Source organism: Rhincodon typus, chromosome 47 (assembly GCF_021869965.1).
Source record: "Rhincodon typus isolate 14 chromosome 47, sRhiTyp1.1, whole genome shotgun sequence".
NCBI classification, from domain to species: Eukaryota; Metazoa; Chordata; class Chondrichthyes; order Orectolobiformes; family Rhincodontidae; genus Rhincodon; species Rhincodon typus.
This window is the reverse complement of record NC_063378.1, coordinates 8,847,269-8,860,879: the sequence shown is the minus strand read 5'-3', so window position 1 is coordinate 8,860,879 and position 13,611 is coordinate 8,847,269. Positions and strand designations below refer to the sequence as shown.

Genomic DNA, 13,611 nt, shown 5'->3' with positions numbered 1-13,611 from the left:
GCTGAAAGCCTTCTTCACTGGCCTGTCTACCTGTGACTCCACTTTCAGGGAGCTATCAACCTGTACCACAAGGTCACCTTGTTCTATAACACTCCCCAGGGCCCTGCCATTGACTGTGTAAGTCCTGCCTTGATTTGATCTAAGAAATTGAAACACTTTGTAATTATTTAAATTAAACTCCATCTTCCATTCCTCAGCCCAGTGGCTCAATTGATCAAGATCTCACTGTATTCCCAGATAACCTTCTTCACCGTCCACTATACCACCAATCTTGGTGTCATCCGCAAACATACTAACCATGGCTCCTAAATTCTCATTGGAATCATTTACATAAATGATGAATAACAGCGGACCCAGCACCAATCCCTGTAAGACAATGCTGGTCATGGGCCTCCAACCCTCTACCACCTCCCACTGTCTTCTACCTTCAGGTTCACTTTGTATCCAATTGGCTAGCTCTCCCTGAATCCCCTGAGATTCACCCTTACTCAACAACCCACCATGTGGTATTTTGCTAAAGTCTACGTAAACAACATTTACTGCACTGCCCTCATTTACTTTCTTGGTCACCCCTTCAAAAAACTCAATCAAATTTGTGAGACATGATTTCCAATGCATAAAGCCATGCTGACTATTCTAAATTAGTCATTGCCTATACAAATGCCTGTAGATCCTGTTTCTCAGAATTCCCTCTCACAACTTACCCACCACAGACATCAGACTCAGCAGTCTGTAGCTCCCAACTATTTCCTGCAGCTTTTCCTTGAAAAGGAAAAGAGTGTCTAAGTGTAGATTTCTTACACAAGTCTAGTGTTCTCACAGAGCTGTAGTAAGGGACAAATATGTAGGTAAGAGTTTAAAGTAAGGATTGAAAGGGCACTTGCTTGCTGCTGGAGAGACAGGCAGTCAATTGGAAGATAGTTCCCAAAGGAACAAGCCATAGGGATGTTCCAGGTGGGAAACAAACTAGTCTTGCAGATATTAGTGACACGGGGTCAGGGCTTGGCACGGTGAGTAACTGCATGTTTATTTTCGATAAAGGTTACAATGGACCCTAGCCCCCAGTGTGATAGTGTAGGAGCCGTATACCACTGATAGTAAACTGTGTGGTGTTGTTCGGCTTTCTGTTCGTGCCAGATGTGGATAGGAATTAATACAGTTTCGGGGTTGCGTCAGACTGTTAGTGTTGGGGGAAAAAGAATTAGTTTCCTCCCATTGTATTTGGAGGGAGGTCAAACTCCTGAGTGAACCTTGGAGCCCCTGACCTTGGATATACAGCGGTGTTTTGCTGGAATAAAATTCTGGAATAACGTGCTGCTTTACTTCGCTGTGCCCGAATCTCTATCTGCCTTTGTAGGGGTCACCCTGACAGTTTGGCGAGCTGGCCAGAAGGTTCCGCCTGACGGAGCTCCATCCCACTTGGGCCCACTGTCCGGGTGAGTCCCTGTATCTCTAACCCCCAGTAGGTGAGAGTGGTCCCCGGTCCTGACCCTCGGGAAGTCAGAACCTTGGGTTTTTGAGCGAACCTTGAGAGTGCGGAGAAAGTAAAGGGACTGCGCGCTGAGCTCAGTTTCAATGCAGAGGGACAGGGTCACAGCCAACTCTCAGAAAGTCTGAGATAACAAGGTGTAGAGCTGGATGAACACAGCAGGCCAAGCAGCATCAGAGAAGAACACAGCAGGCCAAGCAGCATCAGAGAAGCAGGAAGCAGCATCAGAGAAGAACACAGCAGGCCAAGCAGCATCAGAGAAGCAGGAAGGCTCATCCAGCTCTACACCTTGTTATCTCAGATTCTCCAGCATCTGCAGTTCCTACTATCTCAGAAAGTCTGCCCGGAGAGGACACAGAGGGGCCTAAAGGGACTGGGTTCGTGAAGGGAGGAGGATTTCCCCCCAACTCGGGCTAGCGGTCCGGGGTCGAGAGGGACAGGAGGTTATTGAGGGAGGATAAGGACTCCCGACCCGGAGATGTTCTGGGGAAATACTCCGGGGATTCCTAAAGGGGTGGGAGCTGAGAAAACATGATCTGTACTAAAACCAGAGCAAACCAGATGATTTTCTGTATGCCTGAGTCCATAACTGTTGGTGTGTCGGTCAGTATTTTAGTATTTTGGTTGTTTAGTGCCTGTTTGCTTTGGGTCCAAACAAACAAACCCGGAGGCGACTGTATCCAACACAGATCCCAGACTGAGCCTGACAGGGGTGGGGATAGGGGAGCGTGCACATGACGGCCGGGAGAAGTGGGTGTAGGGACCACCAAAATTCGATTAAAATATGACAAAGGAGCAAGGAGCCCGTGGCAAAGGAAATCCGTGATAATTGGTGGTGGGGGAGGAAGGGGGTCTTGGTGTCCAAGGGGTCTAATTTAGAAACAGCCTTTAAAGACAATAAGAAGTGAATTAATAAAACGGTTGGGAAAAAGGCTGGGACGGACGAGGGACAGAGAGAGAGATCACAAAGACAAGGGACAGACCGAAACGTCAGCCTTCCTGCTCCTCTGATGCTGCTTGGCCTGCTGTGTTCATCCAGCTCTACACCTTGTTATCTTAGGACAGAAAGGACTGATTTTTGTAGCAGCAATTTATAAACAGATAGTTGGGGGGGGGCTCAGGGCGACATACTAATGAGGTGCCGATGTTGGGGACTGACACCTCGCCAGAGCCCTCGCCGTATAATGAGCCAGGAGGCGCCTTATTCCACCTCAAGCACCAAAACCACCTGCCCCAAAGACTCGGCTGGGACATGGACACTGAGCGGGCGAACTCTCACCATCACATTGACAATGCCCGCGGACCAGGAAAAACCAGTTTACCCCTAGAAACGAGAAGAGATTAGGGACCCCCACCCCAGACTAATAGAATGACATATCGAGTTACACCTTCCCCCCCGCCCCCCCCCCCCCCCGAATCCCGGGGAGAAACAGCTATTGCTTGAGGCGCTGCCAAAATCCCCGAAGATCGACAAGAAACACCGAATTCTGGGCGAAATTGCAAGAGCTGACGCATGGACACAATTTCACTCCAGCGCAAGAGAAGTGCGAGGTAGGAAAAGGGCGAGGGTTCAGGAAAGAGGAAACCAGTAGTAACGCAGAAGCAGCCACAGTTTGGGAGAGTCTGGGGAAGTGGAAGGGAAGGGCTGTGGAAAAACCTGCTGGGGTCCACATCGCTCCATTCCGCACGGTGTGTATAACAGAAACCAGCGCAACAAGCTGATACAGCTACAGTGTTTATGAGAAAGAAAGAGAGAGAGAGAGCGAGACGGCTCTCTGCTCTCGTTCACCGAATGTTGGAGAGGTGTTAACTATGTGTAGTCTGGTTTGAATGCACCTTAGTTTGTTGTTTGGTAAATTATTGTCTTGTGTAATTCGTGTGTTTTCGTTCCCTAGAGCTCGAGGTCTGGGGATACTTTGAAATTAGTTTGCATTTTGGAAATGTGTGGTGATTTAAATGTGTGATGTGCCTGTGTAAGTACGGGACATTGTATGGTTAATGTGATGTCCGTTTAATAAACTTGTGTGGTTGTGTGTAGCAGAAGTCTATAACGAAATGTTGATTTAAAAGCTTGGTTTGTAAACAGTAAAAATTAATCTTTTAGAATTGGCTCTGTATTGTGTTTGGACTTTGGGTACATTTTAATTTCAGATATTACCATGTTTGGAATTTCACTTAGTGGCCAGCAATGAGCTTCCAAAAACTGTTTTAACACGAGTGAATCTTTAACTCCGGATGATAAGATTTGCTCATTGTAAAGGTTCTGTGATGTGAAAGTATGCAAATGAGAGGAAATTTGGAATTTTGGGAATGCATTTGTCTTTGAACAAAATTCTGAGAAAGCTGTGAGACAAATTAGAAAAGGCAACCTTAACAGAGGAAGTGGTTCAATACTAAATAATCCATTCTGCTTGACATGAGATAGATGGACAAAAAACAAAGTTGCTGGAAAAGCTCAGCAGGTCTGGCAGCGTCTGTGAAGGAAAAAACAGAGTTAACATTTCGGGTCCGGTGACCCTTCCTCAGTTCTGTAATCCCTCTACAAATAGCTTCAGACCAAGGAACCAGGTTCACTGGCAAGTGCCTGAAGGGAACATGTAAACTACTGGGAATAACACAAAGGTATCATATCCACCCCGCCACCCACAGAGCTCGGGGATGGTAGAGAGGATGAATAGACTGAGAATGCTCTGACCAAGGCAATAATAGGGGAAGGGGTTAAATGGACCCTTTCCCCACCAGCCACTCTGATGGCATCTTGAGGAACAGCTCACAGACTGACAGGACTGACTCCTTTTGGATTAATGACTGGTCGGGCCATGAGCCTGTTGCAAGAGCTGATTACGGGGGGGTAGGGGGATCTGGGAATGATGGACTCCAAAGGACGGATTTGGGAATTAGGTGTCAACTTTTCATGGATCTGCAACAGTTGTTAGACCAGGTGAACCAGGTATAGCAGGTTGATGTTGGGAACATGAGGGAATGGCCTCAGCACGACCGACAATAAGTGCGGAGACATGAGCTTTGGGACTGAAAACAGGAAGTGCTGGAGAAACCCAACAGGTCTGGCAGCATCTATGGACACAGAGAAATAGAGTTAATGCTTTAAGTCCAATCTGACTGTTCTTCAGAAATAAAAGGGGGTTGGTAAATGATGGCTTTTATGTTGTTGGCAGAGGGAGAGGATGAACAAGAAGGACAGATAGTGATGGTGCCTGGAGAAATAAAAATGAGGGATTGCTAATGATGGTGAAAGAGGGCTTGAGGCTTAAAATAGGTGTTAATGATGGGTGTGATTCAGAGAGAATGAGCATGTCATACTGGGAGTAAAGCTATTTAGGCCCAGGAGGAGTGTCATCAAAATGGAGGACTGAATTTGTTCAACTTAGTGCTGAAAGTTATAAAGTGCTCAGTGGAAAATGAGGTGATGTTCCTCCAGTTTACATTGAGTTTCACTGCAACACAGAAGCAGTCCTGAGCTCAGGGTTCAACATTGAGGTCAGTAATGTCAGAGCTTGCCCTCTGTCCTACACATTGATCAAAACACCCTCCCCCACCATCCATGTGTCTTATTGGCTTATATCCAAGCAGAGCAGTCCCTTTTTCTACTTTACACACCTATCATTCGTACCCATCTTACATCTCAATCTCTCCTTTACCACGATGAGCCACTGCCTCTGTCTTTTGTTCTGGGCGCCTTCACCACCTGTTCTATTCAGCTCTCTCCTTCCCCTCTGACAACAGCATGAAATGCACAACTTTCCTCTCTCTTTTGACTCTAAAGAAGTGATATTGTACTGAAACTGATCACTGTTTCTTTCCACAGATGCTGCCAGACCTGTTGCAGTTTTTGATTTGATGTGTAATTTCCAGCATTCACACAAATTTGTTTTTATTTCGGTTTCTGTTTGACCCGTGGTGGTGAGAAATGCTACAAAAATGTAATTCCCACAGAGATTTCATTTGTTGAATTTTTGTAATTCTTCGCGGAACACTCATCTCACAGAGAATCAAAGTATCAGTGAGGACATTGTCTAAAAGTAGCTCTGATTTCTCAAGAGCTGTCGGACAAGAGATCCAGCCCTGCACCTTGTTGTCTCGGACAAGAGGTGAGGCCTGATTAACTCCTTTCTCTTTCAGAGCTTGAGCGGGAGAAGCTGATGAAATATCTGAAGTCTTACTTCCTGCTTCACTTCTCCAAGGTAATGTCATTGTCAGCACGGACAGATTTATGGTTAATAGTGTTTGTAAAAGATCATTCTTATTGAGCTCTGATTGGGAACCGAAACAGCAGTGAGTGACTATCCACACACACACACACCATATACCACTCACCTACTTCCCACTGCTCACTGATAGGCACTGGCTCTGTCACCGCCTCCAGCCCCTACACCCCTCCCTATCTCTACACCCCACCACCCACCTTGATCTCTGGCTCTTCCGAACCTTGCAGCCCTAACCTTAACAATCCTCCAGCTCCTGTACTGCTCCCATTCTCTCTAAACTCCTCCAGCCTCTACAACCTTCATTCTTTCTGTAACAGCCTCCAGCCCCTACACACCCTCCCTATCTCTGTAAACTCCTCCAGTCCCTACACCCCTCCCTATCTCTGTAACCTCCTCCAGCCCCTACACCCCTCCCTATCTCTGTCACCTCCTCCAGTCCCTACACCCCCTCCCTATCTCTGTAACCTCCTCCAGCCCCTACACTCCTCCCTATCTCTGTAACCTCCTCCAACCCCTACACCCCTCCCTATCTCTGTAACCCCCTCCAGCCCCTACACCCCTCCCTATCTCCTATCCTCTCCTCTATCCATCTTCTATCCTACTCCCACTCTCTCCCTATTTATTTCAGAACCCCCTTCCCCTCCCCCTTTTCTGATGAAGGGTCTCGGCCCGAAACATCAGCCTCTCTGCTCCTATGATGCTGCTTGGCCTGCTGTGTTCATCCAGCCCTGCACCTTGTTGTCTCAGATTCTCCAGCATCTGCAGTTCCTATGATCCCTATCTCGGTAACCTCCTCCAGCCCCTACACCCCTCCCTATCTCTGTAACCGCCTCCAGCCCCTACACCCCTCCCTATCTCTGTCACCTCCTTCAGCCACTACACCCCTCCATCTCTGTAAACTTTTCCATTCCCTACACCCCTCCCTATCTCTACACCCCACCACCCACCTTGATCTCTGTAACCTTATGCAAAACTGGACACAATACTCCAGATGAGAAACCAATGGTTTATCAAGGTCACAATGACTTCCTTGAGTTAGTACTGTGTCACGTTTATAAAATGCATTATCCCAATGGCTATATTCACTGCTTTCCAAACTTCAAATTGGAGATGTATTCGATCAGGAAACGTTGTCAGGGTTATGATGGAGGGATGTAGGAATGGAATTAACTGGAGAGACATTCAAAGAGCCATCACTGAGACAATAGGCTGAATGGCCTTCTCTGGTGCTGGGAGATTCAATGCTTTAATTTTCTTGTTATAAACTTCTGCTGTAATGATGAAAAAATGCACAGAAACAAGGATGTGTTTCTCATCAGCTTTTCAGGGTGAGTTTTGCTTTAAGTTTTAAACACAAAGGCTGTGAAACCACCTGTGAAAGTTATGGGCTCAAACCAGAGGCTCCTCTGACACATGCAGAGCTCAGGCTAGAGATACTTTGCTCGAGTGTTTCATAGTGTCTGCACGAGTAGGGTCAGCATTGAGCTTGGGGACCAGTCGGTCTCCAATGCTGCGTTGGAATCAACAGTACAGATGTTGGATATATATATATATATAGGCAAGAACAATGAGCTCAGATGACCAAAGGGAAGATCATGCTGGACAAACTTTAGTTAGTTAGTTGAAACAGTGTGAGGAAGAGCAATTGTTGTGCAGTGGAGGAGTTATAATTGGATAATCAATCATTGCACATTGACTTCTGAAAGGAATTAGTGTGAACAACCTTCTTGAGGAGCTGCAGGCTGTGTGATGTTGAAGGTGTTCCTCCCAAACAGAATCCTGGGACAGAGGGCCAGCGATAACGCTTCACATAAATGTCAGAGGGAGGTTGGGTGTCTCAGTGGAGGTAATGGTCATTCTGGCAGGAGAGGTCATAGGGAGGGAGCTCCTATCGCTGTAACCCTGGTGAGTCCCAGTGTTAAATCCTGATTTCTCTCTCCCCAGTGGCACTGTCACAAGAGTGGAAAGTCAACACTCCGCATAAGGTGACAGCACAGAAAGGTTCCTGCACACAGATTCCATGCTATTACACTTATCCTTCACGTATGGCAAAACACCAACGAGTCGGAATCTAGTTTAATAATGAGGACAATGTTATATCGTCGATAGCCTTTCACTCCCGGCATCACAGTCGAGAGTCAGCTCAGTTCCGCCATCAGATCCGTTTGTCTGGAGACCTGGAAGATGGAGACTGTTCCCTGATTATAGAGAACATCAGACAGGAAGATGCAGGATCTTATTTTTTCAGAGTACAATTTGAGAGAAATATTAATCACAGCTACTTTCCAGCAACCAAGCTTCATGTTTCTGGTAATTATGGCTATGTTGTAATTACTTAACAATTCACATCCTGCACTCAATAGGAAATAACACAAACTGCGACAAATGATATTAACACAAAACACACCTTATTAAACAGTGTCTGATTATCAGTCACCTGATAGTTTTCTGTTCAGTTATAAAACAATCTCCAATACTGACTTTAGTATCAATGATTTAATGTATTGACTGTGCCCATCAATGTTATCAGGTGATCCACTCCCATCTATCTCGACAATCCCGTTTAAAGGCCTTTCTGAGATAGAGAAAAAAGAGAAACTCACATTTCAAAAGTACCTTTCAGTGCGTCATGACAATTGAAATCACAGCCAAGGAAGTGATTCCTCAAGCATAGTTTCTGTTGTGGACATTTTTCAACCAACCCATACAGATGTGTTCAAACACACCGCTGCAGCAGCTGGGATTTGAACAGGGTCTTCTGGCTGAAAGGTAGCAAACACCAACACCAACACCAACACCATGCCACAAGAGCCCACAGGATTCTTGTTATAAAGTTACTGTAAAACAGCCAATCTGTGGATAGGAAGCTCCCATTAGCCACAGTGTGATCAATAATCTGATCATCTTTTTTAGGAGCTAGTTCAGATTGTGTTCCAAAGAGTTTTTGTCCTGCTGCAGGCAGAATTTAATTTGAATTTGGCACATTTCTGAGGAAATGAGCCAGTTCTCCCTGAGCTGTGAGCTGCTCCCCCCAACCCTAACCCAGTATTGTCCAATCACAGGTGCCAGAGTGAAAGTGTGCTAAACTCAGTGACAGACACTTCTCCATGTCAGATAAGAGGAAAGTCTTTACTGATCATTGTACTCAGTTCTAATATCATCCGAGTAAAAGTGCTTTCTCTCGTGGGACCGTGATTTCTATTTGAGGTCCCATTATATTTACCTAAAACGATCCATTCTCTGTGTGTTAGATTTCACAGATAAACCCATGATATTCCCTGTGGAAATTATCGCAGGAAAGCGCGTGGACCTAAGTTGCACCTTCAACACAACGTGCAATGGAACAGCTCCTGCCTTAACCTGGGACACGCCCAGTGCCGTACCTGGATCAGCCTCAAACACTGTAACTCAGCATGGTGTCACTCTGACCTATACTTCTGTTCTGAGCCTCACCCCATCACCAAGACACCAGGGACAAACTCTCACCTGCAGAGTGAGTTATCCAACTGTTTCTTCAGAGCAGACCCTCGTACTGACAGTGCAATGTAAGTATGAACATCCATCATTCTACAGTCATGGCAATGAGCTAAATAGGCATAGCAAGATCCCACAAGCAGCGCTATGAATATCAGGTCCTCTGGTTTCTGAAGAATGCAAACTGGCCTTGGAGAACTGTAATTAGTGCTGAAAAGAGACATAGATTTGAAGTTTTGTCTCTTGTACTCGTCAGAACTGAAACACAAGAAAATACATTATCAAAGAAAGAGGAAGTTACAAAGCAAGTAAAAGGGCTGCTGATTGGAGGATGGTGGTTTCCATGGATTGTGTTCTGGCAGCAGGAACTATTAAATATCTCATTTAACTGATGACATTGAGAATGGAAAAAATGACTCTGAGAGCTCAGCGCATTCCTGTGGGGATGCAGCAAAGCTTGGCTGTTTCCACAGATCTTTGTCATTGAAAATGTTGTTCTCATTTCAGTTGATCAAGTCAGGGCAAGAGCATGTCAGCAAACAAATGCACTCAATCCAAGCCCAACACAAATTGACTTCCTGTGTAATTCTTAGCTCAGTCAGGATTATTTCTTCATTGTTGTCCAACAGCAGGGCCTTACTTAATGGGCTATACACTAAGGCCATGATATTGTGCCAGACAGTTATCGTTCCAGTGTAGATGGGAGCTGTGCTTGGAATCTATGTCTCTTTTCAGCACTAGTTACAGTTCCTCAAGGCCAGTTTGTATTCTTCAGAAACCAGAGGACCTGATATTCATAGCTCTGCTTGTGGGATCTTGCTATGCCTATTTAGCTCATTGCCACGACTGTAGAATGATGGATGTCCATACTTACGTACCTGGGGACAGAACTCCAATGAAATTGTCTGGGAAATCATTCCACTCAGCATTGCCCTCTCACATAACTCTCAAATGTGCCTGTTTCCACTGGAGAATTCGAAGGTTCTGATAAAATTAATGAAAACGGTTGTTGAGAGAATGCTGGACTATCTAATGGTCTAACTCCTGAGGAACAACTCCTTTGACTCTATACTTACAAACCTCCACATCACCCCTTGCCAACATCAAATATACACACCGCCAGAACAGTTATATCCCCTGGTCCCAGGCCCTGACCCGACACATGCTCTCTTTCCCCCTGAGGCCCGAAAACCCAGCCCCACTCCTGATCCGACACCTCCCTTTCACCTGCTCACTCCTTGCTCTGCTCCCCACATTCCCTCACTCAGGATTCGACACCAAACTTCACCCACCTCAGACCCACTGCTCTCTTCCTCACCTCTGGATCTGATCTTCACAGGATCTGACACTCACTGCCCAACAATCCCCCTCTCCTCACCTCAGCCAAATACTGGCACCCACCCTAACCTACCACAAACTCTGCATCAACGGTAGAGAAATTCGCACTCTGATATCCTATGAAAATGGCACTGTACCCACCTGGCACTCTCCCATGCTGGAACCGTACCCCCTATCCAGTAGGCAGACTGTGTCCCATTCATCCTAACCCCCCAGCATTCTAACCACACACTTACCCTACGGACTTACCTTTCAAAGTAGCCTTTAAAAGTGGCAGATGTTTGCTGGCACAAGGGGACGTGGTTTGCTCCCCCTCAACGTTCTGCACTGTGAGACAACTGTCAGAATGGCAACACAGGTCTCACTCTAAAGCAGTCCTGGTCAGAATCTCATGCTGGAAATACTTCATCTTTCTGAAAAAAACAAAGGAGGGCAATGGCATTCTGCATGAGATTGCAACTCTTCAGAACATCTGGCACTGTGTGCTAGGTTTTACTGTGAGAACTCAGCAGTGAATCATGACAGGGGATCTTTTAGATTACTTGAGAAAGCAGCTGGAAATGCGACCTAATTGGTTATTCAAGACGTCAGTTCCAACTGCACAGCTCTCCCTCAATAGTGATCCTCCAAATAGTGCGGGAGTCCCTCAGCATTGACCCCTCCGACAGTGCAGCGCTCCCTCAGCACTGACCCTCCGACAGTGCGGCGCTCCCTCAGTACTGCAGTGAGAATCTGCTCTGTCAAGAGCTTCTCTGCTTCCACGCTTTCATGGAGATTCCTCACATTACATCCAGGGAGAGTCGAGGTGAAGGAGATGGCCTCTTGGTATTATTGCTGGACTCTTAAACTCTGGGATCCAGGTAATGTTCTGGGGATTCAGGATCGAATTCAGTCACTGCAGAATTTTGAATTCAATAAATATCTGGAATTAAGAGTGTAAAAATGACCACGAATCCATTGCCGATTGTCAGAAAAATCCCATCTGGTTCATGAACGTCCTTTAGGGAAGGAAGCTGTCATCCTGACCTGGTCTGGACTCCAGACCAACAACTCTGGGCAATTAGAGTTGGGCAATAAATAGGGGAGATCTGTAAGCACACTTTAGCCCAGGGTGCTGGAGAGTGACCATGGCCCCTTGTCATGTGATGCCATTCTGGGCCTTGGTTTGCATATTAAGTTCTCAAAGTAACACTGCTCTTAAAGTGATATTATGCCCTTTCCTCTTTCTCTTCACATCTTACACTAGTCTTTGCTCTATTTCTCTCTATCACACACTCTCCAGCTTAGAGTGATCTCTCTCTCTGTCTCTCTTTCATGCCCATTACTTTTTTTCTCTCGCCCACATTCTCTTAGCTCTGTCTTTTCACACCTTCTGTTTCCCCTTTCTATCTCCCTGTGGTTTTTCCCTCTCTCTCTTGCCCTGCCTGCTGCTTGAACATTGTACAGATCAGATAAGCTTCTAAATCCAATCATTGAATTGTGCTGTATTTAGTCACGCTTGCCCTCACTGCTTTAGGACAACAGAGGGGTTGGGAAACCAGCTGAGAGGCCCCACTCATGATCAGTCTTAAGTCACCCGTTCAGGAATACACTGATTGGGCAGCGGATGGGCACAAAATTGGAATTAACAGTGATGCCTTCCCAAGTCGGTTAGCCATCCATCAACTACTGTGGCCATTCAAGGAGAAAAACCCCTTCATGGGTGTCCAGCCTGGCACAAGTCCATCCTTTCAGGGTAAATGTACCAACATGAACGAGGAGCAAGAGTAGGCCACTCGGCCCTTTGAGCATGTTCCATCATTCAATAATGGTGTGATGTTTTCAATAGCTCACTCAGATCAGTTCAACTTTTATTTGAGTTTCACTCAGTCAGGGAGATAGTTGGGGTGCAGGAGTGCAGACTGTGGCTGATGGAATGGGGGTTTGGGCGGGGGGGGGGGGGGGAGAGAGAGAGAAAGAGAAGCAGGCAGAATGTGTAGTTAAGCTGTGCTGCTGGGGAAGTTACTGAAGGGCCCTGTTTCTCTCTGCGTGAAGCTTGTGATTAATTTCCAGAAGCTGTTTTATAGTCGAATGAAGCCAGGAACCAGGAGAAGTCCTGGAAGCCAGTAGATGAGGCTGGGAGACACCATTAGGCTCAGGCTTTGATGTTGTAGGGTGTTAGGGGTTCAGAAGAGGGCTATGCTTCCTTAATAATTCAGAAAGTAATAAACTGTAACCCCGTGTACAGCTTGAATGAGTTTTCATGATGCACAAGGCCACAAACGTCAGGGAGTGTTGCTGAGAAATCCGAGGGATCTGTCTTCACCTCATTTAGTGTTTGATGACTTCTGTGGGGTGATTGATCACAGTATCTCTGTTATCCAATATATACCTCATGTTAATTTTAGAAATTAACATATAAATTGTATATATCATGTAGACTGTATTACTGTTCGAACTTCAGATAGTGACATTCCTTTTCAATTGTTAAAACCATGGCATTTTGTGACTTTATTTTCTTTGTAAGTACCTGGGATACAAACTCTGTCTCTTTTAAAGAAAATCTCCTGGTTCCTCCCCATATGGTAACCTGGTGATCTGGTCTGGGATCATAACATTTTCCTCAATATTCCATCGATCAAATCCAATTGTTTCCTGCCAAGGCTTGGGGAATGTTGTGAGGATGTGAAAGGCTCTTTTTTTCTAGATGGATTGATAACGTCCTCGTTGATGGGAGGAGGAACCTACAGTGTGACAATTTATATCAGCAGCATCCATCAGAAATGTAATCCAGCAACTTCCACTGAGAGAAGGTTACAGGGGATCCATCCACCAGTTTCTGAGAGAGAGAGATGGAGACTTGCTGTGCACTCTGTTTGCTCACAACATTCTCTTCCTGTGTTTGTAGACTCACCACGGAATCTCTCAATTACTTCTCTTGCTGTGATTAAAGTTTCCTCAATCAGTATAACGGAGGGAGTGTCTGTAGTGATAATCTGCTCTGTCGAGAACTTGAGATAACAAGGTGTAGAGCTGGATGAACACAGCAGGGCAAGCAGCATCAGAGGAGCAGGAAAGCTGATGTTTCAGGCCTAGACCCTTCTT

The 13,611-nt window shown here is 45.9% G+C and overlaps 1 protein-coding gene across 1 annotated transcript in view; it reads left to right on the top strand.

The window, feature by feature from the left end:
• The first annotated feature begins 2,223 nt into the window (after positions 1 to 2,223).
• The window catches only part of LOC125487937 (sialic acid-binding Ig-like lectin 13), a 43,083-nt gene continuing 31,695 nt past the window's right edge, over positions 2,224 to 13,611 (top strand). The window contains 3 exon segments of the mRNA XM_048620597.1: positions 2,224 to 2,239; positions 7,660 to 8,025; positions 8,967 to 9,260. Coding sequence (XP_048476554.1) covers positions 2,224 to 2,239; positions 7,660 to 8,025; positions 8,967 to 9,260 — 676 coding nt within the window.